This window comes from Schistocerca cancellata, chromosome 2, assembly GCF_023864275.1.
Source record: "Schistocerca cancellata isolate TAMUIC-IGC-003103 chromosome 2, iqSchCanc2.1, whole genome shotgun sequence".
In the NCBI taxonomy this organism is placed as follows: Eukaryota; Metazoa; Arthropoda; class Insecta; order Orthoptera; family Acrididae; genus Schistocerca; species Schistocerca cancellata.
In genome coordinates this window covers 974,828,283-974,856,099 of record NC_064627.1, presented here as the reverse complement: position 1 = coordinate 974,856,099, position 27,817 = coordinate 974,828,283, and the positions used below count along the sequence as shown (strand labels likewise).

Sequence of the window (27,817 nt, the reverse complement as noted above, 5' to 3'; positions counted from 1 at the left end):
CTATGTTTGAATAGTTAAAGAGCACTAAACTATTTTCTCTCGTAAACTTCTAGTGCCAAGATCAGCTGATGCGTCGACAGAAATTGATTTCTGAAGATTTCAAAGTCAGTAGAGGCCTAGCTAGGGCTTGTAAGGACGACATTAGGTTATTTCACTGCAGGCGGTCTGTATCTGATGATAAAGAAATACGTCTAGTGCAAATACTGTTGTGCTTGGAAAGTGTTATAAGAAATGGTTAGTATTTCGAAATTTTAATCACTGCAGTACAAGATTTTATTTGCATATCTATAACTTATTCAGAATATTGTATTACACCTTATAATCTTTGTACATTTTTTCCACTCAAAGGAACAAAAGTGACTCCTGAATGTCAGTCTGAAATGATTGAGCACAGAAAGATCCTAATGGAAGATTATCGCTTGTCTCCGGAAATCGTCTTAAGTTGCCCAGATGACATTTCAAAATATTGTAAAGGGTTAGAAGTAGGAGGGAGAACCATACATTGCCTTATGGAACATGCGAGACAAAAAAGGAAAGAAGAGCGTATCTCTCCTGCTTGTCAAAGAGCCGTGAGTAAATATCAGAGTTGTGAAATTTGTTACTCCTTTCTATAATATAAGAGAAATTAATGAAATGTCTCCTCCAGCTGGAAGTTTTGGTGAAAGAGGCCGACGCAGGTGAAGATTGGCGTGTTGACCCAGTCTTGAGAGAAGCTTGTAAACCAGTAGTGGATTCTGCTTGCAAGGAAGTTCGTGGAGGAGATGCGAGGTACATTGAGCTTTGTTTTCTCCTGTTAAGTAGGAATTATTTCATTTAGCACCTATTAATATGTTTATGGAAACATTTTGGGTGTTGGGTAGTTAGTTAATTCTGCATTCCAAAGAAAATAAATGTTGTCAGTTGACTAGCTGCCATGTATGTACAGATTGTATACATCCTGGGACAACTGGGAAATCCAGGCAAAACACAGGAATTTTTCCATCCTGGAACATCTGGGGAATTTTTTAGAATACCAGGAATTTTTCATTGTTTCAGTTTTCAGTTAAATTTTTGGAACTGGTAAGAACTGATACTCTAACAATGAATTTTGCTGTAGTCTGCTACTGCAGAGTAATACTCCAGCAATAAAATGCAGAAATAAAAGTTGAAAAGTTCCAAAGAAAATGCGTCATTTACAGCAACAAAACACAGTGCACCTACAAGCGACTGCCAACAGCAAGAGGTGTCAAAGGCTTTAGGATGAAGATTATGAAATACTTTGTAACAAAAAAACTACTTTTGATTACCATGATGTCACAGCTGTTTACACTTCTACCAGGTTGTGGGAAAATATTGCAAATGGTGGTTTGAGAAAGCTTATTTTCAAAGTAAATTTTGTTTTATGCAAGATAAGTTATGTTGCAGTGCTGACCCTGAAATTTCAACCATGCCTCATTTAAAATGTAAAATGTCCCGTGCTGGTCCATTGTCCTACATTGCCGCAGCTATCTCCGGCTCACCTTCTTTGTGAACATCTGTGAATTCCATGAACTTTCCAGGCCTCAGTTTGGTACAATTTTGCCAAAACGTGGGTGAAGTGTCCAGCCTGCAGTGTGTACTGAACCGACAACAATGCTTTCATTGTTTCCACATCTACCACACCATACTCGTGCTGCTTCACACAAAAACAGCCAATGACATAAGTCGAATTCTCATGTGAACTTACCAGTGACGGCACTGTAATGATGCTGGGTAACTATTTGTGTAGCAATTCTACTATGACAACAGATGTTATTCCGGGCCAACAGTAGCTTCCTACTGCCCCATTTGTCAGACACATAGTTCTCCAAGCTTCCACATGGGAAATAATGTCACTTATTCCTGAGGATACTCCTTTAGTGCCAGTAGATCTGTATCTATTAACATTCCCAGTGTTTTGCAAAACTGTACGGACACCCGTCACAGTGCCACGATAGTTGGTCAACAGTGGCCCCCACTAAATGATCCTCAAACCATTTCCAACTATTTACTACTTCCTGGATAAAATAACATGGGTTTGAGTGATCTTCCTGCATGTAAAAGCACACTGATTGTCATGGTCTATGTTGTCTTGCAGCATTTGCCTGTGTCATCAGCAGCACTACTGCTGCCACATCATCTGAGTGACATCACATCTCCACCACCTGCCTCGCATTCGCTTGTAGCTGCCACTGTTATATATGATATCTCTCTCTCTCTCTCTCTCTCTCTCTCTCTCTCTCTCTCTCTCTCTCTCTCTCTCCCCCCCCCCCCCCCCACACACACACACACACACACACTCTGTGACTCCTCCATGCATGTGTAATGCCTGAATTCATCACAACTGCCTTACCAGACTCATTACCTTGTGAGCGTACCATATAGTCACAGCCTCCAATGGCTCCTATGGAGCAAAACTACGCATCATACTGCCAGTCATGCCCACCTTCATGCTCAGCTCCCATCTAATGCACCCCACATGCCATCATTTCATCTCGATGCACCGCTTCCCGACGCTTTCGTGCCTGCCATGCCTACCATACTGTGTTTCTCGTTTCTCTTCAGCTCTTGACGAAACACCACTCCCCGACACTTCCCTGCCCCATATCTCTTTGCCACTTTATGATGTGCAGGTCCGCAATGCTTCTGCTCCTGCCATATCTACCACGCCGGCAACGCCCACATCATGATGGTGCTAGCTTCACATAACTGTGGACCTTACCATTCCGAACATCATCAATCAAAACTCCCTCCATTGAACATAGACTAGCCTACACTGTGGTTCATGCTTAGTGAGTGCATAATGCAGTCCACAGGTGTCACTAAGGACAATGGAAAAACTTGCGGTACTTGTCAACAACCTCGGTGATAACGTTGATCTCATTATTGACGTTCTGCTTGATGTGCACACACAAACAAATAAGTACGAGACTGTCAAGCCACTTCTGTTTCAGCACCTGTCCCACTTGTCAGAGCAGCAACTTCATCTAGTGATAAGTGAAAGCTCACTTAGCCACAGAACGCTTTTCATGCTTTGGTGCAAGCTTCAACTTTGTGGCTATCAAAACTGCTGGAAAGCATTCAAATGGCAATGCTTGCGTACAAGGACACTCAACTAGATTTCAAGCTGCGCCTGGCTGACAGAATGCTAGCACTCACACACACACACACACACACACACACACACACACACACACACACACACAGCCGGTCAGTGTTGTTAATTCTCATTGTGACCGTGCTGCAGTTGACAGCCACAGTGCCAGCATCACATGACCCCAGACAGACCTAGCCGATGCCTGACCTGTCCTCCTGAACACTACTGCACACCTCCTTTTGCACAGACACCAGCGACCTGACATCTGCTGGGAAACGCCGAACCTTGCCAAGCGTTGGCACCCGCTACTGCTCCGTGCAGTATTGTTGGCATCCAACATAACAAACACCTACAGTCCGACTACCACCGGTGTGCCTTCCAGTTAAATCAGTGTGATTCGATTGGGCACCCACATGCACCAACTCTGCTGGTTCCACATTCACTTCGGCTCCAATGCACTACATTGGAAACAGCCTTGCTCATACCCAAACTGATGTCGCAGCATCATATCAGCACACCAGGTCGCTCGTCCTATTCAAGTCACCGCAAATCACTGCTTCATGATAGCTTCTGTAGGCCTCATCTATGACTGGATGGCCCTCTCATCTTTGTCTACAATGCACAACTGAATTCTTACCTTCTAGTTGACACTGGAGCTGACGTCAGTAAGATTCCATCATCTCTTGGTTCCCCTACACTTTCACCTTCACCTGTGCGGTTGCACCACCTACATCTCTCTCAATCTCGGCAACCACACACTTGTGCCTCGGACATTCGTGCTGGCTGAAATGGTGGAATGCTTCATAGGAGCCAACTTCTTCGGGCACTACCTTTACTGCCAGAAATGAACCACACTTTGCTCCTGAACCATGGTGGGTAATGGCCAATTAGCAACAAGGTCAGTGATTCCCTTCCTGCCAATGATACGCTGCTGTATCCTACTTTGCAGAGATGCCTCTCAATCTTATCTTGAAATGTCAAACACTTCTGGATGAGCCCCGCATGACATTTGCAACGCGCTCTGAACTCCGGCGTTCCAACACGGATATGCGAGCATTCAAGGACCTTCTCCGCTTACACATTGCCAAGAGATTTTGCGAGTACATATGTCTTAGCAGCAGCTCACTATTCTGCAAAATCTACACCCACTGCCTGATGACGGTCATTATGTTGGCCTCAAAATGGGTCAGTCAAGTGCCGTTATCTAATTGTGCTCACCCGTCCACACCCAGTGTTGTTGACAATGCCTCTGCGACTGATTTGTCCATTGATGATGATGTTACAATAACACCTATTGCTATGCCCTCGGCCCCCATGTCATGCCAGTCCATCTGGTTGCAGACTGTTTGTACTGTCTGTGACTGGCTAGTTCATCGCATCAACACCACCCCTGGCTCTCCAGTCCGCTGTCACCCCCATCCCCACCACCTACATCCCCACAAACTCAATGTGGCAAAAGCCATCGTGGACGAACTTTGCCATGCTGGTATTGTATGGCTATCCAACATTACTTGGGATTCTCCTATCAAGCTTGTCCTCAAAGAGGATAATAATTGGTGATTGTGTGACAATTATTGGTACCTCAACGCCCAGACTATAATAGACAGCTACCCCGTACCAAACTTACAAAACTTCACACATGAACTGGCTGGTGCCACTGTTTACAATGCTGTTGGCTGTAAAAGGGCCTATTTATCTATACCTATGGCTGATGATGATATACCAAAAACTGCAGTAATCGCGCCATTCAGTCTGTTCAAGTTTTCATTAATGCCGTATGGGTTAAGAAACATGACTTAGATGTGGCAGAGGTTTATTGATGGCATGCCTTCTGTGTGTTTACCAGATGACATAATAATTTTCTCACATCTTCCAATGAACATGAGATTCATTTATGCACCATGTTGGACAAGTTAACAGCAAACGGAGTCATAATTAATAATGATAAATGCCAACTATGGCAGTTGTGTGTCACCTTCGTTGGACATTTAGTTGATCTTTTGGGGATATACCTCATGTAGGAGGAAAGGGAACAAATCTGCCTCCTCCCTCCCCTCTCGGATATAAAAAAACTAAGACATTTCCTTGGTGTCATCAGTTTTTGAAGGCATCATTTCCCACTTGCTGCTGAAACACTCTTGACTCTGAGAGAGCCAATAGACAGCAAGAACACCATCAACAAATAATGCCTGATGTGGTTCCCTGAAATGGCCTTTAACAAGATTAAATCCAGCCTCACACAAACTGTCACCCACACCCTTCCGTCACCGGATGTACATCTCATAATCACCACAGATGCCAACGGCCTGTGATTGACATGGTACTGCAACAAGAGACAGCTGGCATAAAACAGCTGTTGTGTTTCTTCACTTGAAAATTGACCGATACTCAGAAGAAGTGGTCACCATTTGATAGAGGGCTCTTGGCCATCCATGAGGTGGTCTGCTATTTCCAGGATGACATTGAAGGATGCCCTCTAACCATTTACACTGACCACAAGCCTGTTGCAGACATGGTCAAAAACCCTACTGTTAATGCCATGCCAAGGTGATTTCACCACCTCTACCTGGTTTCCAATTTACCACCATTGTCAGACAAGTCCGAGATGTGGAAAATATAGTCGTGGAACTGCTTGTCTTGCTTGTTGTCCACCTCTATTCAGTTGGACTTTAATGGTTATATCAAAGTTTACAATTTGTGTTGTGGTGAGGTAACTCCGTGTAGTTTCCTGGAATGATATTGCTGCCCTGAGGTAGCTCAGCTAACATCTCTGGACCTGTGGTTAGTTCATTCTGATCTATGTTTGTGACAACATGCTTTACACCTTGTAGGACAAAAAATATATTTGTATGGAACTGTACAACCTTTTAGTTGTTGTTATACGTAACAAATATCCCAAGTATCATACTTCCTACAGTCATATTGCTGTTGGCTGACTACATCATGTAGCCCGTACTTTGAATATCTGCTGTCATTAGTTGGCGAGATGACTGACGTGAGCTATGACTGGCTGGCAAAAGCGCATCGCAATCAAGAATTCAGTGCTTTGGAAGCTACCGTCATGTATTTGATGGAATTCATATTTATAGTTCCTTAATATGAAAAACGCATCAAAGATGTTTCCAGATCTCATTGTTTTTTTGTTTGGTTTCTAAAGTGGCGAGAATTTCTATCCCATCGTATAAAACCTTTACTACTCAAATAATTGATAAGTCTTATTCCAAAGGAAACTATATTGTCACTTAACATGGAAAAGTATATATTTTCACCCAGAGCATAGAGTATTTTCACCCGGTAAAAGTGTATTCTCAACCTGAAAACAGTGTATTTTTAACTGGGAATTCTGGGAAAAATCCAGGATTCCCCCCCCCCCCCTCCCCCCTCTTGTCCGGGTATACACCCTGATACATGGTCGCATGCCAGTCGCTTACAGATATTTTTAGTGAACACTGCTCAAAAAATTCTAAGAAACTGTGTTCTAGTACAGTTCATGAAAAATATTATGTAGCCTAATTTGCAGTCAAGTAACGGCCGTGAGGGTAATGTTACAGTATTAATGAAAAAAATCAGTCTTGATCGCAAAATAAAATATAATTTAGTAGTGATGACTGCTTTCAATTTATACAGATCGTCTTCATATCATAAGGCATCTCCTTCAGCACACACCAATCGAAAATGGAATAGGATGGGAAGAAATGATTCGGGTACACTGCTGTATCCTCCATCAAACACTGTGGCAGCTTTTAGAGTACAGATATGGATGTAGGTATTAATTACACACAATAGGGTGGCACTTGGTGATGGGTGAAAGGTAGCAGACTTCAGACGATTAGGAGTGTTTACAATCATTGCCACCCTTAGCTATGTAACACAATTTTACACCATAGCAGCAAGTAGCCATTGCATGTTCAGTATTATAAAAAGGATAGTAGCTACTCACAGTAAAACAGAGATGCTGAGTCGCAGATACGCACAACAAAAAGACTGTCAGAAAGTAGGCTTTCAGCCAACAAGGCCTTCATTGGAAACCCCCCAGCCTTTGCAGCGTTTTTTCCCTTCCATGCTGCATGTCTATCCTCTTGATATTCTTTTGCCCCTCCCTTGGGGAACATGTCTAGGATGTTATTTGGAATGTTCTGCATTGTCTGTCGCTGTCGTAAGAACAGTATCACCTTTGTTTTTCTCTCCCTTTTCCTTTCTTCGTTTCCATTCTCTCATTCCTCGGCTTCGACGTTTGAGGTTCCTTTTTTCTTCTTCCTCCCTGGCGCTCCTGAAGGCCGCCCCACGCGTCTGACGTGTAACGGTTGACTGGGTAATGTGTAATTCCCAGCCCCGGGTCGACAGGTACAGGCCAGGCCCAGGGAGGGGTGATTACCTGAGCTGCAACCTTCCCAAATTGCCGACTGATCCCTATGTCAAATGTTTGGGAGGTGTGAACAATCACCTAAGGCAGGTGTGCCCCCTAGTGAAGGAAGCCCCCAGTTGGAAGGAGCGTGCCATCGGAGACAATGGCAATCGTGGGGAATTTTTTCCCAGTGAGTCAATCATCTTCCCAATCAGTGTCTGCGAAACGTAAACATAATGAGGCTAATGATTCAAAGACCCTTTCCACTACACCACTGTTCCTCGTGGTCTCACGTACTTCACCACGGTAAATCTGTTTATTATTCGCAAAGGTGTTGATGCAATTGCTGGCCCTTTGAAATCCTGCTCTCGTTTACAAAATGGCACTTCCCTGATTCTCAAGCACGACAACTACTTGCTGCCTCGTTTCTCCACAGCCACCCTGTTCATGTCGACGCCCATAGAACTTTGAATCCTTCCTGTAGTGTAATTTACACCAGGCTGCTCGATGGTCTAACTGAGGCCGAAAACCAGTCTTACCTCTCTGATCAGGGTGCCATTGCCGTCCTTCGTGTAATGAAACAGATAGATTCCTCCTTAGTGCCCACCCGCACTCTTTTCCTCACCTTTGATAAGGTAGTGCTGCCGTCAAAGATCAAAGCAGGCTATGAAATGATCACAGTCCTGCTGTACATTCCGAACCTAATGCACTGCTGCCAGTGTCATAGTTTCAACCACACTAGAATGTCTTGTTGACACTCAGCCAAATGTGTAACCTTTGGTAGGGATGCACACAAGGGCGATTGTCCACCTCCTTCTCCCCACTGTATCAACTGCAATGGTGGCCATGCTGCCTCCTCTCGGGATTGTATCTTGATGAGCAGGCTGTCCAAGAGATTCGGGTAAAGGAAAAAGTGCCTTACCCAGTAGTTTGCAAGTTACTGGCTACTCGCAAACACTGTATTGTCCCGTTCTGTTCTTGTTACCCCTCGCTCCATGAAGGACATGGCCACGCAGACATGCAACCTCAAATTCAGCTCTGAGGTTGTGAAATCGCCCAATATCAAGGTTGTGTTGCCATCCCCCCCCCCCCCCCCCCCCCCCTCCCTCCTGCTGTGCAACAAACCGCCAAACTCTCGTCTCAGGGGTTAAGCCACCTGTTACGTAACCAGTTGGCAGGAAAGGACAGAAGGAGTACTCCCGTGAAGACTTTCTCTGACTCTCCTGCCAAACAACACCCTAGTCTTCCTCTAACCGGAAAGGCTCGAAGAAGTCCACCAAAGGCAAACCGTCTTCTCCTTCGCCAACTTGAAGATCCTGTTCGATGGTGTCGCCACGTGGTACCTTAGCCCAGCCAGCCTCTGTCTTGCCGGTGTGCACCACCAATCGTTTTTCTGCGTTGGACTCCACGAACCGACCGCACAAGCAAGCCGATGCCTTTGTGAACCCCAAGGAGCAAGATCTTCCTGCTTCTGTGTCCTATAGTAGCAACTCTACACCGGCTGTCACTCGGCAACCGCTGAATTGAGAGCTCTACATTTCTTCGTCCTCATGACTCTCCTCCAATGGAACGTTCATGGACTTCGGTCCCAGAAAGAGGACTTATGGCTGCTTTTAGCATCACAGTGTCCCCTTGTACTCTGCCTTCAGGGAATGGAATTGCACCCTCACTACCACTTTGAGCTTTCACATTACTTACAGAGTCATTTAGACCTTCCTCTTGAAGTCAGCATTCCATCTCATGGGAGCATCATGCTGCTCATACGGGATGAAATTCTTAGTCAACTCATCTCCTTGGCTACTCGTCTTCAAGCTGTTGCTGTTCACCTTTTCCTTCCCCACCTGACTTTTTCCTTCTGTACCATTTATATACCTCGGTCATTCGATGTCACCAGGTCATACTCCCTTCAGCTTATTGGGCAGCTACCTCCCCCATTTTTGCTACTCGGTGACTCTAAAGCACATCATCCCCTTTCGGGTGTTCCCAGGACCTGTCAGAGAGGTGCCCTCTTGGGTGACCTACTTAACCAACTTAACATCTTCTGCCTTAACACTGGAGCACCAACTTACCTTTCAGACTCCTCGCCCACTTATTCCCATTTGGACCTATCCTTTTGCACTGCCTACCTTGCCCATCATCTCAAGTAGTCCGTTCTTTCTGACACCTACTCGGGCGACCATTTCCACTGTGCTCTCCTTTTGCTGACTCCTACTACACCCGCTTGCACATCCAAATGGCAGCTTACTAAAGCTGACTGGCAGCTTTACTCCTCCCTGGCGACCTTCAAAGAATGAGATTTCCCCAGTTGTGATGACCAGGTGGACTATCTTCTTATCGTTGCAGAATGTTCCATTCCTTGCACTTCCTCTTTACCACGTCGTGTCCCAGTCCCTTGGTGGATTGAGGCATGCCGGAATGCAATTCGCACACGGAGAACCATCATCCTATGATGGCAAACTGCATTCATTTTAAACAGATGTGTGCAAAGTGTCGTCGCATTCTTCGGGATAGCAAACGAGATAGCTGGGTTTCATCTACTATTTCTTTTAACAGTACCACCCTTTCCTCTGTCATTTGGGACAACCTCCGACAGCTCTCTGGGACCAAGATCCATTCCTCCATTTCTGGCCTCACATAGCACACAATGTTATCGTGGACCCAATTGCTATTTCCAACAACTTGGGCCACCATTTTGTGGAAGTTTCGAGTTCTTCCCACTATCACCTTGTCTTCCTCCATTGGAAACGAGCAGAGGATGCTCAGGCGATACCCTTCGCTTCTCCGAATCATGAATGCTACAATGCCACCTTTACTATGAGGGAGCTCGATTGTGCTCTCGGTTCATCCTGATCCTCTGCCCCAGAGCCGGACACCATCCACATTCAGATGTTGCAGCACCTTTCTCCTGTGGGCAAGCACTTTCTACTTAACACGTGCAACTGCATCTGGGCAGAGGGCACATTTCCCAGACGCTGGTGTGAAGCCACTGTCGTACACATACCTAAGCCCGGTAAGGACAGAAACCTTCCTTCTAGCTACCACCCCATCTCTCATACCAGCTGCGTTTGCAAGCTGATGGAATGTATGATTCATGCCCGGCTGGTATGGTGGTTTGAGTCTCGCTATTTACTGACAAATGAGCAGTGGATTTTGAGCACAGCATTCTGCAGTTGACCATCTCTTTACTTTGTCCACCTATGTCATGAATGGTTTTCTGTAGAAATCCCAGACTGCAGCCATGTTTTTTGATTTGGAGAAGGCCTATGACAGATGGTGAAGAAATGGTATCCTCTGTATTCTTTACTCTTGGGGCTCCCATGGCCTCCTGCCCTGTTTCCTTCAGGAATTTTTACAAGATCGAGTTTTCAAGGTGCGTGTGGGTTCTGCCTTGTCGGACACCTTCATCCAGAAAAATGGTGTGCCTCAGGGTTCTGTTCTGAGTGTCGTCCTCTTTGCTATCGCCATTAACCCTATCATGGCCGGTCTCCCACCGGGCATCTCTGGCTCCCTTTTCATTCACGATTTTGCCATCTATTGCAGTTCTCCATGGGCCTGTCTCACTGAGCGACATTTTAAGCGGTGTCTTAGTCGTCTTTACTCCTGCAGCATCACCAATGGCTTTCGCTTTTCCACTGACAAAACCGTCTGTATGAATTTCTGGTGATGCCAGTGGTTTCTCCCATCATCTTTACATCTTGGGCCTGTTGCCCTTCTGTTCGTTGAAACTACAAAATTCCTGGTGCTCATGCTCGATAGGAAACTCTCTTGGTCTTCCCATGTATCTTACCTGGCAGCTCACTGTACGCGGTTCCTCAGTGTCCTATGTGTCCTCAATGGTACTTCCTGGGGTGCCAGTCGAACCACTCTCCTCCGTTTTTACTGGTCCCTTGTCCATTCGAAACTAGACTATGGGTGCTTTGTTTATGCGTCTGCATGCCCATCCCTCTTACGCCGTCTCAACACCATCTACCATTGTGGCATCCGTTTGGCCACGAGCACCTTTTACACCAGCCCGGTTGAGCGTCTGTATGCTGAAGCCGCTGAACTACCCCTGTCCTACCACCATAAGTTTCTCATCAGCAGATGTGCGTGCCGTTTGTCTGCCATGCGTGGCCACCCAACCTATGCCTCCTTCTTTGATGATTCCTTTGATCGTCAATATGGGGCTCGTCCTTCTTCTCTGTTACCTCCTGGAGTCCGATTTTGGCACTTGCTACAGCGGCTTAACTTCACACTACCTTCACCTTTCCCTGTGGATGTAAACCCTTCACCACCTTGGCTTCGTGAAGCGGCCCATGTTAATCTTAGCCTTCATCCGCTTCCTAAGGACAGTAATCCAGCTTTGGTCTATCACCTTCAGTTTCACAACCTTCGCATGGAACTTCGCGATAGTACGTTTGTATTCAGTGAAGGCTCTCAGACTGACCGTGGTGTCGGGTGTGCCTTCATCATTTGGCACCCATGTCTTTAATATCGGCTTCTGCTACACTGTTCAGTATTTACAGCCAATCTCTTCACCCTGTATCAGGCCACGGTGTACATCCAGCAACACAGACTTTTCAGTTGTGTCCTCTGCTCAGGCTTATTCAGCACCCTTCAAAGTCTATGTGCGCTGTGCACCACCCATCCCTTAGTGCAGTGGGTCCAGGAAAACTGTCAACTGCTCACTCTTGGTGGTGCCAGTGTGATGTTTCTGTGGGTTCCTGGTCATGTTGGTCTGCCAGGAAACGAGGCTGCTGACACTGCTGCCAAAGCTGCAGTCCTCATACCTATAGTCCCTCGGATGATCTCTGTGTAGTTGCCGTCTGTCAGGAGGTGGTGTCCCTTTGGCATCACCAATGGTCCTCACTTCACAGGAATAAGCTCCAGCTTATTAAGCCTTTCCCAGCAGCTTGGACGACCTCCTCTTGGCCCTCCCGCCCGGAGGAGGTTATTTTAACTCGGCTGCGTATTGGGCACTGGCTTTTTAGCCATCATCATTCGCTAAGTGGTGCTACCCCACCCCTTTGTACTCATTGCATTCAAGTTTTAACAGTCAACCTCTTCCTGATGATATGTCCATTTTTTAACCTTTTACATTCCCACTTCAGTTTGCGCCTGAGTTGTCAGCCATTTTAGCAAATGATGCGTGGGCTGTCGACCGCGTCTTACTTTTTATCCGCCAAAGCAATATGGCGAAGGCCATTTAATTTTTAGTTTTTGACCTCCATTTCTGTATGGTGTCTTTTTTAGCCCTTTTCCCACATGCCTGTTTTTAGCTGTCCTCTATTATGTCAGTTGGGACTGACATATAATTGTATTTTAACTCCTCTCTGTCTTCGTGTTCTATAATTGTGACTCGAGTGCATATGGTCCCAGCTGTTTTTGCGTCCTAAAGCAAACCAAACCAAACAAACAATCAAACACACACACACACACACACACACACACACACACACACACACACACACACGGCACAGTCTCTGGCTGTCAAGGTCTGGCCTCAGCAGCCAAAGACAGTGCCATGTGTATGTGAGTTGCATTCGTGTGTGTGTGTGTGTGTGTGTGTGTGTGTGTGTGTGTTTTCTTTTGTCTGTTTCCAATGAAGGCCTTGTTGGCCAAAAGCTTACTTTCTGACAGTCCTTTTCTCGAGCCTATCTGCGACTCAGCATCTCTGTTACATGATAAGTAGCAACTATCCTTTTCATAATGTTGTCATATTCCATCTTGGATTTTCCATGACATGTTCATTTATTTTGTATGTTATAAGCGGGCTATCTTGGGAGGAGGAGATGGGACGTGTCCTATTAACCAGTGTGCCATGCACCAATCTCAAGCTTTCGCTCCTAGAAAAGGGCCAGCTTATAACATGTAAATTATACTTGTTTTAACAGAGATACACATTTGTTGGTATATTACGTATGCTACTCATTAGTAATTAAAAATAAATTTACAGAGGCAAAATGTTCAGTTGTTTAGCCATCATTAAATCATTATTCTTGACTGCACTGTGTTGTCTCCTATCATCCCTATTATTGTCATTCTGATATTAACATTTTATTGAGTGACAATAAGAAGCTTTTAGTTGAGTTTACAGACCTTGTTTATGAATAGGTGGTTACTTAATTGTGAACTTGTCTTATTCAAAATGCCAAAATTCTCAGTGTCATAGGAATGGAAGAAATCATATGTCTGGGTAAAAAAGTGATCCTCAAGTTATATTAATGAGGTATATAGTATCTGCAAGAACAATTCATATTCTAAAACTATATTAATAAAACAAAAATTCAAAGAAAATTAATGAATAACGATGTATTTGTCTCATGACAAAAATACTTGTGGCAAGTGACAGTACATGCTTATAAAGCAACTGATTAAGTCACCAAACGATTTAAAAAAATCATGTCATATGCTTTGTGTTCACATTACCTCAACATTTACTGAAAGAGAATTACCAATGGTTGGTGTCAACTAGGACTGTTGATATTTTTAAAAATATGGGAAGCTGGTTATCAATATTAGCCTTCAGTATGTCAGCAAAAGTATCGATATATTGAAGGAAAAAATATCAACATGTCAGCCTATAAAAACATCAGCCGCACATTGTAAATATATTGCCAGTTTTAGAGTTGTGCAGAATTAGTATTTAATTTAGGGGTGACTAGACACTTCAACAAGAACAACAAACAACAGGATTAGCATTGCCACAACTTAACAAATAGCCTCTAGTCCCCTAATGTTACATCAATGCCCATTCCCAACTGACCATGGTTGATTGGCTAATGGAGATGGGTGCCTTCAACAACTGCTTACACAACATTACTGATTTATGTAATTTATTAATAATAGTTCACTAAAAAACAAGTCTTAAAACACTTCATAGAAAGGCTGGTTAAATAACTGTTCCTTTGATTAATTGGGTAATAAATTCTCAATCAATAACAGTAGCAAACATCACCACTTCCAAATAAAAACTTACAGAATCGTAATTGTAGAAAGGTACCTTACAAACTTCAAAATTCACTTTCATTTAACACGCAGATATAAAAACAATTCCAAAACTCATAGTTAGCATATTTGTCAAATTCCAGTATTTATAACCCACTGAACTACAGTGCATAACTGACAATTTCAAATCTGTCCAGTGAGTAATCCTGATAACAGAAAATTATGTTCACAAATAAGAAATATAATAACTTTATGACAATGCCCATCCAGCATTGGCCACTCTTTTACACAATCATAAATTCTGTTGAAAAGTGACAGTTACTGCTCAATCTCCACAGAGTTAAGTAAACTAACACCGCAGAAGTCACTGAAGGTTAATACATGCACTGTATTCCACTGCTTTCTTCTCCAATATCATGTCAGCCTTATTGTGGGCGAACATGCTACAACACAGTGTGTTTAGGTTGGGCCCGCGCTGTCTTGTTTATCTGCCATGGCAAAACACCCACAAACGACATCGGCCACAGCTCGCCATAAATTGCGTCCATACAATTGCAGAGCCCACGGCTTATCGTTCCACACCAGTGTTGAATTCCCAAGTGTCTTGGTTTCACCATCAGTTCGTTACCACAGAGTGCCAAAATTATTAATGCACAATCCTAACCATCCGGACCCAAACACTCTGCCATTCTGTCCTTCTCGCTCGGTACTCTCTAACCCTCCACTCCTCGTCGCCAGAGGGCCACCTGCCGCCATGCCGCCAACTCGGTGCCCCAGTATCTCAGGCGAGGCCAATATCAGCCTTAACACTCATGCCCGGAACACAATGATGCCAAAAATTGGCGCATACTCAGCCCCCCCCCCCAATTACCGATCACGGCTCCCTTAAGTTCCCAGAATGAATAAGTGATGGACCCGGCTTTATCTGAGAGAGATGAGCTGTTATTGTCTTTCCTTGCTGGGGATCCACCAGCATAACAGTGACCGGTTTTATGAAATGACTAATAACATATGGCCTGATGAAACGTGGGAGGAGTTTTTTAGTAATTGTATCCACCTTGCTGCACACGGTCTGGAAATTTTTTACATACACTGAATCTCATAACTTACACGGGTATGGCTGCCACTCCTCGTAACATTTTGCGCGAATCTGATGAGCCTTAAGAATTTTGCGCTTTGCCCTTTTCCACTGATTCACCAGCTGCTGAGGTTCAATGTGCTCAGGTAGCAGATCCCTAATGGACCATAGGTTACTCAGAGGAGTGGAAGTCTTAAAGTTCAATATTAGCTCCCCAGGAGTCGACAGATGCGTTTCATGCTTGGCCGTGTTAAACACCATCATAAGCCAAGGGAGTGTGCGATCCCAGTTCTCCTGGTCTTTACTGTGATAGGCGATTAATGCCACCCTGAGATTGTGATTTACCCTTTCGGCATACGATGGGTTCGGGTAATAGGGAGTCGTGGTCCCATGGGTAATGCCCATTCCCGTGCAAAAGTTCTTAAACCCTCCTGAGGTAAAACATGAAGCATTGTCGCTAATCAAATACTGTGGCAGCCCAAACATGCCATATATATTTTTCAAATTCTGAATAACAATTTCAGTCGTCGCTGCCTGTGGTGTGTGTACTGTAAGACCTGCGGTACACACACAATCAGATTATTTGACTTGTCGCTCTAACAAAGTAGGCAAGTGTCAGCAATATGTCTCGTGGTCTTATCGTGGTGTGTTTATCTTCTGCCGTTAGGTCAGATGATAGAAATGCCACTTGCATGCTTAGAGTATCAGATTGACGGTGACCAACTTTAAACAGAACTTGATTAATTTTCACACATATTTATTAATATAGTAACAAGCATAAACCTTACGTAACTTGATTCTGGATGCTATTTACAATTGACAATCTGAAGTTCCTTTGGTCTTGATACGTCAATCTTATTCTCAACTATCTCTGATACTTGACAAAGTGTCTGTACATTTATCTTCATGGCTATGTACAGGAATATGATAATCTTCTTAGGTGCAGACCGAAACTTGACTATAGACTGGTACAGACTAATGCAGACTGGCTGATTGGAGGTCTGTACACTCGTTATAATACCTCGCGCGTTCAGGTATCACTGCACGAGTGTGATCCGCGAGGAGAAAAGGTTCTACATTAGCAGCAATCTCATTGGCTGTGTTACATATTAATACACAGATCGGCGGAAGCAGAATTTGGTCCGTCTCTAAGGCAGCACCATCTCGTAGTGCGGAGACGGACTAGCACTGCAACTGCGCTGTTGTGCTTAGCGGGGCGCGCTCTAGTGGGAAAGTTGTGTACGCGCTGACTACGCAGAACTATGTGCACAACACTGCCATAGTGTGATACATCCAAATAAACCTTGTGAAGGCATCAATAGATACTAGGATGTACTTATTGTCTTTCTTAGATTGAGGTAAAGGCCCTACAAAGTTTATTTACGTTTTCTGAAGGGGATAGTCCACAGGTACGGATTCCAGCCACCCAACCCTACCATCCTGCACCAGTTTGGCAGCAGCACACACCTGACATGTACAAACATTGTGCTTAATATCTTTATCCATTCCCTTCCATGTGAAATGCTGATGAATTTTTCTTTAAATATTCCCAAATGGCCATCCACCGGCGATTCATGAAAATATTTAAAAATGAAAGGCACCAAATCCCCAGTCACCACAATTTTGTAACCTTTATCGTTCTGAGCCTTGCAACACAATACACCATCTCTAAGGAGGTACGGCGTCACCACCTTTCCTTCAATTTTTTGTTTTCTCTCCCGCACCTCGTCATCCTTCTCCTGATATTCTCAAATGTCTTTAAACAGCTGTGCAAAATCAGTAAGACTCGAACTAATTCTCCCTATGGAGGCACTACCTTCATCCAATTCATGACGATCATGTCGTATGTCAGGTTCCTGACAAAGGCGGCTGAGACCATCAGCTACCTGGTTTTCCGATCCTTTAATGTTCTTGACCTGGAACTTAAATGTCAAGATCCTTGTTGCCCATCCAGCTATCCTTCTGGTCTTATGAGGACGTGTAAGGACCCAGCTCAGCGCCTGGTTATCGGTCTCTAAGAAAAACTGTGTGTGTTCTAGATAATACTGAAATTTCTCCATGCCAAATAATACTGTGAGCACCTCCAGCTTGTAAATAGAATAGTTCTTTTCTAAATGGTTCAAAGCACACGAAGCATAGGCAATAGGCCTCCTTCCTGCGTCCCCTTCCTGAAGAAGGACCGCCCCCAACCACCTCATTTGAGGCATCAGTCTGAAGTATAAACAGAGCATCGAAATCAGGAAGCGCGAGTACTGGTACTGATGCCAAGGACTGTTTCAGGGATTCCTGCATGGCTTCCTGTGAAGGACCCCACTCAAACTTTTGCCCCTTCTTATGCAAGGCATTCAATGGGGCCGTCTTCTCCGCAAACCCTGGAATGAAATTTGCTACCCCTGACACACTTCGCAACCTCCTTCACATTTATAGTAATGGGCAATTGCTTTATAGCTCACAACTGTTCCTCAGCAGTGCTTATCCCCTCCGAAGAGACCACATGACCAGGGAAGTGCATAGATTCACGAGCACACTTTACCTTGGCTGGATTCACCGTAAGACCCGCCTTCCTTAACCTCACTAAAACATCCCTTAAATGTTGATAATGTTGCTGCATGGAACCATCCAAAACAACAATGCAGATCAGGAAGAGGTACTAATCACAATACCACTTTTTTTATTCAAATCCCTATAATCGACCGTCGTGTGATAATTCCCATCAGGTTTCCGGACCAGAATTATAGGCGCAGCATATGGCGAATTAGAGGGCCAAATTACTTCCTAATCTAACATCTTTTCAATCTTTTCCTTCAACAGTTTCATTCAAGGTGGAGCCAGCCTATACGGTGCTTTCTTAATAGCATGTTATCAGGTAATTCGATGTGATATTCCACGAGACACGTCACCCTCAACCTCTCCATCAAAACATCCGGGAATTCACTACATAATCTCTGTATTTTCTCTTTCTGTGGTTATTCCAAATGTTCTAACCGCAACCCTTTCTCTTGTCTCTTTTCGGTTTGTAATGCCTCTTCACTAGTCACAACTGCCACAGAAACTTCCCCTTGGTGCTTACAAAATTCAAAATTCTTCTCCGGCTTAAATCTGAAGCCAAATTGCCTTGCACCCCAATCAGTCACCAAATCCGATCTTTTTAATAACATCAGCTCCTAGAATGCATGTCGTGGCAAGCCTGCTTACCACTTGCATCCTCACCCTCCACGTGAAATCCCTAATTCTCAGTTTAGCCCATACGGCACCCTTCACTCTTACACTGGACTGATTTATTGCCTTGTATTTAACTGTATCCTTTTCTATTTTACTCCACTTACAAATAGCACTGTTAACGGTTAAACCAATTTTCTTCGATCGCCGTAATAGCACTACCAGAGTCCAACAACACACACACAGGTTCCTCATTCACAACACAGCATACAAAAGGTAAACCCTGTTCCTCCCCTCTACTTATTGCATAAATGTCTTTCCGTTCCATTCCTACCTCTTGTTGTAATTGTCAGGATGTCTTCGGCTTACTCTTTCAACAATTCCTACTAATGTGCTGAACACTTCATATGTTGTTTCAAAGAGGGTAATCCCATGGTAATTGCTGCACTCTGCCTTGTTGCCTTTCTTATGTAATTGGTAGATTATTCCAATGCTCCTATCCTAAGGCATGTCTTTCTTTATCCAAGTTTCCTTTATTAATTCATTAACAGTCGTCTCCATCTTCTTTCCCCTGAATTTTAATAAATTGCCTCCATGTCGTCCTCTGCAGCTGCTTTGTAATTGTTTAAGTTTTGTAACTGCATTCTTCACCTTCTCTAAGTCTGGTGGTTTCAACTTCCTGCACCTCCCCCCCCTCCCTTCCCCGTCCACTTCTGATTCTAATTCCAGTTCCAAGTTGAGTTCCTCCTCTTCCTCGTTGAAGATTACATGGATTTTAGTGATTGTACAGACGTGTTGAGCATGCATCTTGAGGACTATGGTCCCAACATTGTTTTTCAGAAATGGACATAGGCTCCATTCTTTCAAACAGGTGATATAGTATGATTACCTACGCTTACATTTCCTTGTGGTTCATATGACACTTTCAGCATCACTTTTCATTGTTTGACCACTGTCTGAAGTGTTGAAACTGCAGGTCACCATATTTGTTCAGTACTAATTCCTGAGTAAACACAACTTCTGTAGACTTTCCTAAGGTTCATTCTGCTAAGTGTTGTGGAAAGTTCTGGTAGAATGTAAAGAGTTTAGGAGCAAAGGAAACCACTCACTGAAAAGCAGAAGCATTGAGTCGTCAGCATGCAAACACAAAAACAGAGAGAAAACTTGCTAGCTTTTGGTGTACATAATTTCTCAAGCTAGAGACAGCTAGCAAGTTTTCTTTCTTTCTTTGTGAGTGTGAGTGTGTGTGTGTGTGTGTGCGAAGGATATTCTTCAAAAGCTAGCAAGTTTTCTTTCTTTCTGTGTGTACCTGTTGAAAACTCAGTGGTTCTCCTATTCAGTGAATGGTCTCCTTTACATCTAAAGCATATACATTCTGCCAAATGTGTTGTTCAAATATATTTGCTGAAGCTTTTAGATAGTTGCACAAGTTCATAGCAATTTTGTTTTGCATGTTGGTATTCCAGTTACTATGGGTTTATTTATCAATTGTCATTTTTTGTTTGTAGTTCTCTGTTGCTATCTGAGTGTACGTAGTGTCCGTTTGTCGTTTGGAGATAGTGAGTGGAGCTGTGGATGCTAGAAAATGGAGTGCCAAGTTGAGAAATCAGAACATTTCTGACATATTCTTCTGTACGAGTTCAGTGGAGGGGTGACAGCAGTGAAGGCAGTCAGAAACATTTGCGCCGTGTATGAGGATAATGCCATTGGACAGAGCTTGGCAAAAAAAAAATGGTTATTTTTTTTTAAGGAGGATCATTTTGACATCAATTACTCTACTTGTTCAGAAAAACCTTTGAGTGTTTGATGAACATCGTTTAAACACATTAATCCACAGTAATCCACTTCGGTGTACTCAAGAACTGGCAAATGTGAAGAAGTTGATCATTACATCATCATGTGAGACACTTGCATGTAGTGGCAAGATTAAAAAATCAGGGATATGGGTACCACATGCTCTAAGCCAAAATCACAAAAATCAGTGGGTTGCTATATGTGCATCTCTGCTTGCTCACCGTCAATTGACTTGTGAAAAACTTTTGACCTTTCCTATCCTTCATCGTTACTGGTGATGAGAATGGTATCTGTTTGCTAACATAAGGAAAAGAAAAGAATGTTTGAGCCCAAAGCAAGCAGCAACTTCCCATACAAAGACCTGAGCACATCCATAGAAGACCATATTATGCGTCTTATGGAACAACGAAGGTGTTGTGTGCTATGAATTGCTTTCCCAAGGTGTAACCATCACTGCTGACATTGTCAACAATTGAGAAGTATTGCAGATGCAATTCAAGAAAAACTATCAGGAAGACTACATAAAGTAATGCTATGCTGCCTGGATTATGCTAGACTGACAAAAAATGCTATACAGGAGTTGGGTTAGAAAGTCATTCTGCACCCACCTTGTTCACCTGATCTTGTGCTTTCAGATTTTCACCTTTTTCACTGTCTATTGAACTACCTTCAAGGAACTTCCTTCCTGGATGAAAATGCACTCCGAACGTTGCTTGATGAGTGCACCCACCTTGTTCACCTGATCTTGTGCTTTCAGATTTTCACCTTTTTCACTGTCTATTGAACTACCTTCAAGGAACTTCTTTCCTGGATGAAAATGCACTCCGAACGTTGCTTGATGAGTTCCTTGCCTCAAAACCATCCAATTTCTGCAGCCATGGAATCGGCAAGTTACCCCAGCATTGGCAGACTGTTGTAAATAGTGAAGGAGAATATATTATTCGTGACTGAAGTCTCTTTTATGTGTATCTATTGTGTTATTAAGCATGTGGGAAAAAGCTACGAACTTATGCACTGGCCTAATAATGCTTCTTTTGTGAAGGGATTCGAGTTTTAACGTGTTGAAATCGAGGGCCTCTTCTGAAACATGTGCAGTAACTATTTTCAAAACCTAATATCCATATATGATTTGTCACAACCTGTTTTGGTGTACTTAAATTATGTTTACTGAGCCACTGCACCTTTGTAGTTGATCGAATGTAAGCTCTTTGATAGCATAAGAAAGGCCAATGTGGGTGACATGACCTGGATATCAAGTCCAAAAAAATTTTAACAGTTTTTCTGCCTTTATTTTTTGAGATGACAGAGTAGTATTTAAATTGAGTCACTTTTCAGACATAACTTTTTTAAAAAAGATATGTAATTCTTTCAGATATTACTAGAGATTTCTTACCTTTTAAGCTTCATGACATATCTAGAAGACAATAAAGTGTTGCTTAAGCCAATTCATATAGTTATTCCAATCTTTTTTATTAAACATCTGATAACTGTGCCAGATTCATTGATGCTGTGGCTGCAGTTGTATGTTGTTGAGAGAAGCAACCATCAATGTATTTACAGTATGTACTGTATCTGTTGTCTTTGTATGAATTATTGATTGATTGCTGTTTTTGTTGTTACTATTGCCAAAGCTACAACGATCTTGATCTATTGTCACAGCATTTTGTGCTGCTAAGTTCAGATAGTTCTTTTTATTGTCTTGTAACAGAAACATATTCTTTCACTTCACAGGTTCGCCCTCTTTGACACACATTCCTGTTGAGGAAGCACCTTTTATAAACCTCAGTCATATCCAGAAATGTGCATTAATTGCAGTAAAATGTATAAACTAATAAATTATTAGTCTCTAAGTAGAGTTCAACACTGATTGTTTCAGTATCCTGTGCATGAAATGAGTTAAACCTGATGTTTAGTTGCATACCAAATAAAAATTAAAGATGCCTTGGCAGCCAGTGAGCAAGACTTGAGAAATCCAGACAGGTGGAACAGGGTCCAGAAAGTAGTGAAATAGCAAGTAGAAGAAACAGTTGGTATAAGAAGAAAGGAAAGAAATGAGTGGTTTGATCATGAATGTAGACAAGTTATAGAATGTAAAAATGCAGCAAGACTGAAAATGTTACATAGAAAGACAAGAAGAAACATGAAGGTGTACCGTATAAAGAATTAAGGTCTAATGTGCATAGGACACATAAGAAAAAGGAACAGATTGAAACAAGAAAATTCTGTCATGCAATAGGATAGATGAGAAAAATTTTCAGCCAATACAAAATGCATGAAAAAATAAAAATGGTAAGATAATTAGAGACAAACTAAAGTATTGCAGAGATGGGCATAAGATTTTGAAGATATGCTCAATATCAACTCAGACCATGAATCCAAAAATTCACAAGAAGAGCAAGAGAATGTAGAGGCTAGAGAAGTTAAAAGGGAAGAATCAAAGAGACCAGCAATGCAGGATTTGAAGATGGTTATACATAAATTGAAAAGTAACCATGCACCTGATGAAGATGGGATTGGATGAGAATTTAAGAAATTTGGTGGTCGTATGCTAATATGTGAAATACGTGCACTAATAAATAGCATATGGAAAAATGAAAACGTGCATGAGGACTGCAAAACTGAATAAGGTGCCGTATACATAAGAGTGGAGAAAAGTTAGCTTGTGAAAATTATAAAGGAATAACTTTATTAGATACAGCCCACAAGATTTTTCCAGTGTGCTGAATGAAAGGATAAAGAAGTGCGCTGAGAATATCCTCAGAGATTACCAATGGAGTTTCTGACCAAGTAGAACCACTTCTGATCAGATGTTTGTTATTAGACAAGTAATAGAGAAATTTTGGGAGTACGACAAGATCTCCACTTCCTGTTTATTGATTTTAACAAACTTTTGATAGTGTTAACTGGCCAGTTGTGTATCACATACTAAAAGATGTGGGCATCTGTGATGTGCTAAGAAGGTTAGTGGAGTTAACAATTATGGACGCAAAGGCAAAAGTAAAAGTGAACAACAAAATGATCAAGAGCTTTAAGTTTAAAGATTTAGTGAAACAGGAGACAGTGTCTCTGCAGTCCTGTTCAACTTAGTGCTGTATAGTCTGATACAATAAATAGATGAGAGAGGAACAGTAATGATGAAATCCAGTCATATATGTGCATATGCAGATTATTTTGCAATTGTGGCAAGATATCTAAACACCCTTAAAGAATTGTATGAAATAATGGAAGCAGAAGAAAGAAAAATCGGACTTATGCTGAGTGAAAACCAGATCAAATACATGGTAATGTCCTTTTCTGAGGAATGCACAACACCACATGACCTCAAGGCCTCTAAGAAATGTTTTAGAGCTGTTGGCTGCTTCAGTTATTTAGGTGCCCTCTTGACCAGTGATAATAATGTGAGACAATGTATTAGAGAATGATACAAGCAGGAAACATCCTATTATGCAAACTTACAGGTTTTAAAGAATTCTCTATGAGAAGATCAACCAGGTCAAGAATATGCTATTCCCTTGTGTGACCAGTTGTTATATATTGGTCAGAAATGTTGACAGTGACAGAAGCAGATCTAAACAACCTAAGGACATTTGAAAGGAAAACCCTACAAAAAATTTATGAGCCCGTGAGAGGGACAGGTGGTGGGGAACAAGGTACAACCATGAAATACAAGAGCTTATAAAAGGGAAAGATATAGCAAAATTTGTTAAATCACAAAGAAAATGCTGGTTAGAACATATGGGGAGGATGACACATGTCAGGATGCCCAAACAAATTACGAAAAGCAGATTGTGCTCCAAAACAAGGAAGGGTTATGCAAGAGCTAGATGGTTGGAAAATGTTGGCTGACCTTATCAAGATGGAGATCCAAGAATGGAAGAGAAAAACAAAGATTTATGGAGGAAGATTGTTGAGAAGGGCAAGGCCCATCAAGCATTGTAGTGCAGAAGAATAAATAGGGAAGAAGAAGAAGAAGAAGAAGAAGAAGAAGAAATGATGATGATGATGATATGATGATGATATGATGATGATATGATGATGATGATGGACTTCCGGCTGGGTTTAACACAGCAAGGATTACTTGCTGTGACTGAGCAGCATGCGTTCACATTAAAGCAGTTAAGCAAAGGTATTTGCTACATCTGGTTTATGGTTTCCAGCACCTTTGGTGGTAGCCTGTGTCATTGACACAAGTGGTAGTTTCATGTCTGTCAAATCAATTGATTCTTTGGAGGGTATCAAAAGAGGGCAGAACAGATAACTAAACCTGGCTCTGCTGATGATGTGATAATTATCGACAGAAGTGGCAGACCTATTCATCTGCTATATTGTATTTTCTCCTCCATTCCTTTTCTTTTTCCCAAATTTATTAATTTCCTCCTGCCTTTCAGGGTTTTGTCCTGCTTGATGGAGAAGCTTGGCACTGACCACATGAATGAAGCATGTGAAACAGCACTTCTTCAGATCCAGTATTTTGTTGCTCGAGACTTTAAACTAGACCCACAACTCTTTAGGAACTGTCGTGAAGATGCAGCTCGTTTATGCCACGCAAAGAGATTTTGGATTGATGCAGATGGTCAAATGGACCCTGAACGTGGCCCCTTGGTACTGCCTTGCCTGTATCGCTATGCTTATCACACTCAGGAAACATTGAAAGTAAGCAGATTCTTCATAATTTAGATGAACTTTTATTACAAAATTGTCACACTGCATTATTAAACATGATTTGAGGTGCATGAGTATGCCACTGATTTTCACACAGTGTCAAGAAGAGAGGAAGAGGGGGTAAAATGTGTAAGACAAGTGGTATCTGTAGCAGCAGACAGCTATATCTATATGGGCTGGACTATTACAACAGACCTAATTTAATACAAAAAAGTTATCAGGGACTATTTATTTATTTTGTTTATTATTGGTGATGGATTACATGCATAGAAAAATATGTTGTTTTACCTGAAATCACATTTAATATACCTCTGTTAATGTCTGTAACTTCATACAGCTGAAATCTGAATGTCTTGCCGAGATACGTAGAGTTATGCGCCAGAGGGCTGTTAGTGTTGATCTGTTGCCTGAGGTGGAGGAAGTATGCATGGAAGACATAGCTATTCACTGTTACGAGAAGACTGGAAAGGGTGAAGAAATGGTATGCCTACAGGATAACCTGGAACGGTACGTAGCACTAAGCCGCTAAAGACTGATGCATTTTTTATTTTAGTAGAGTGGAAATTAATAACTTATTCTGCTTGTTATTTCCAGTCTTGATCCTAAGTGTAAAACTGCAGTTGCAAATTTCACAGAAGAACAGGCAGAGCACATTGAACTGAATCCTATAATTCTCTCAGTCTGTCAAAAAGTCATGGAGAAACATTGTGAAGCAGAACTGGAAACTGGCAAGGATGAGGGAGATGTTATGGATTGCCTCATTGCACATAAAAATGAACCTGATGTCAGAGCAAACTACAAATGTAGAGCTGCTGTTGAACATTTTCAGCTTATATCCTTAAAAGATTACCATTTCACGTACAAATTCAAAGAAGCATGTCGACAATCCGTCATTCGCTACTGTCCTGCTATTAAGACAAAGTAAGTTTGCTTTTCTTATTTGTTATTCTCTCTTTTGCATATTAAGGCCCTCGTAAAGGATTAGAATTATTTGTCAGATTCTCTCTTATGGATGTGTCAAACAAGCTTGTACACGTACCAACAAAATTTGTCAGTTGATCCTCACTTTCGAAGCAGATGCTGTTCGTGTGCGATATATTTTGACACGAGGGGATTGGCAACAAATGCAGATAAATCACTCCTGTAACACTGTCTCTGGCACTATGTTTGAAGAAGAAGAAGAAGAAGAAGAAGAAAGCAAGGTGCTGGTCCAGGGAATGGTTTAAAATGAGAAGGAAACATATTAAAATGTTCCAAAGGAAATGATACGATCGAAACCTGTTGATTATGTCAACTGTCTGTGGACGGACAGCCAAACTTCTGATAATTGTTTTACTTTGCCTCACATTCAAAAGGAAGACAGAAGTATAAAATTATTTATTCTCTTCTACTTGGCCCTCTGATGACAATTCGTTAAACTACCACAACATGGAAACGTACAGTCTACATCATATGTCGAAGAACTGGAGCACTTCAATTGTTTTATTTTATTACTATCCTGCTTGGATGTTATGTGTGGAGTACTGATTTTTTTTCGTAACTTCTTTCTGTCCAGTGTATGGTCGCAAAAGATGAGACGCACTACCATGTTGATAAATGCCAGTGCTATTCTGTTTTTATCCTTGATGGTAGTTTCCATAGTTGTGGAAACTCATGATACTAAGAAATACATTGTAATAGAACTACTTTTCACTAAAAGCGTGCAGTGAAACATAAGTGCAAACAACATCCATCACCTTGTCAAATTTTCTGTCATTCAGAATTCCTGTTAAACTTCAGCACTGTAAGTGTGCCAATATTTGGCAAACATAGTAAGATTAGACAAATTATTTGACTGCGTACTGGGGCCTTAATAAAGCTGAGAATGAATCGGTGTAGAAAGTGAGTGAACTCTGTTTTTCTGTAAATAATTTCCACTGTGTTCATGTTGATACGATCTTCATGAAGAAGTCACCTTTGGGGCAGAAAGTGAAATATTTTATGCTAATTAAGTGTTACCTCACAAATAAATGCTACTGCTCTTACTTTCATAGCAGCTGAGTTATAGCACAACAATTAAGCTTATAAGCACGTAAATCCTGAGGAACAATCAAATGTACATAAAAGAAGTAGAAAACCGTGAGGTTTGGGTTATTTCATAGATTCGTGTTTTCAATCTGAAGCAGTTGGCATCATAGCAGGGTGTTTCCATAAATGTTGACAAAATGCTTGATTTCGTAAAACATTGAAATTTTAAATTTTGATGTTGCAGTTTTTGTTGTACTGCCTTTGCTTGGCTTGTTGACTGATTGTCAAAATTATTCATTTGTACCTATGGCCAGTATCGGTCGTCTGCTTACACTTTTACTTTTGTGTAACACAGACTTACCATTCTTTTTTAGCTTGAGAATTTGACATTATTATGTTTTAAACAAAGAGTTCAGTTGACAGTTAGTTTATGTATTTTCAAACTTGCTACATGGATAACATTATGGGAACTGGTAGGCAAAATAATGTTGTAGCAAACCATCCAGAAAGTTTTTTCTATAAATAAAAAGTAAATACTGAGAGATGAAATATTACCCTTTTACGATCTCTTACGTATTAAAACTTGTATTTTGTAGATGGATATTTTTCACTAGTTTTATGTATTTTCGTTGTGTGTTTGACTCCCCTTATTTATTCATTGTGCAGCTGTTGGCTATTTCATTAATTGTTTGACTGCTAGGTATAGTTAAATCATAACTGAAAAATTTTGGAGACCTACTTAACGAATATG

General features: G+C 42.0%; 1 protein-coding gene across 1 annotated transcript in view; it reads left to right on the top strand.

The window, feature by feature from the left end:
• Positions 1-27,817, top strand: part of LOC126162948 (Golgi apparatus protein 1) — a 166,426-nt gene that overhangs the window by 49,145 nt on the left and 89,464 nt on the right. The window contains exons 4-9 of the mRNA XM_049919782.1: positions 54-234; positions 349-569; positions 647-768; positions 24,786-25,050; positions 25,397-25,566; positions 25,654-25,980. Coding sequence (XP_049775739.1) covers positions 54-234; positions 349-569; positions 647-768; positions 24,786-25,050; positions 25,397-25,566; positions 25,654-25,980 — 1,286 coding nt within the window. The remainder of the gene's footprint in view (positions 1-53; positions 235-348; positions 570-646; positions 769-24,785; positions 25,051-25,396; positions 25,567-25,653; positions 25,981-27,817) is intronic.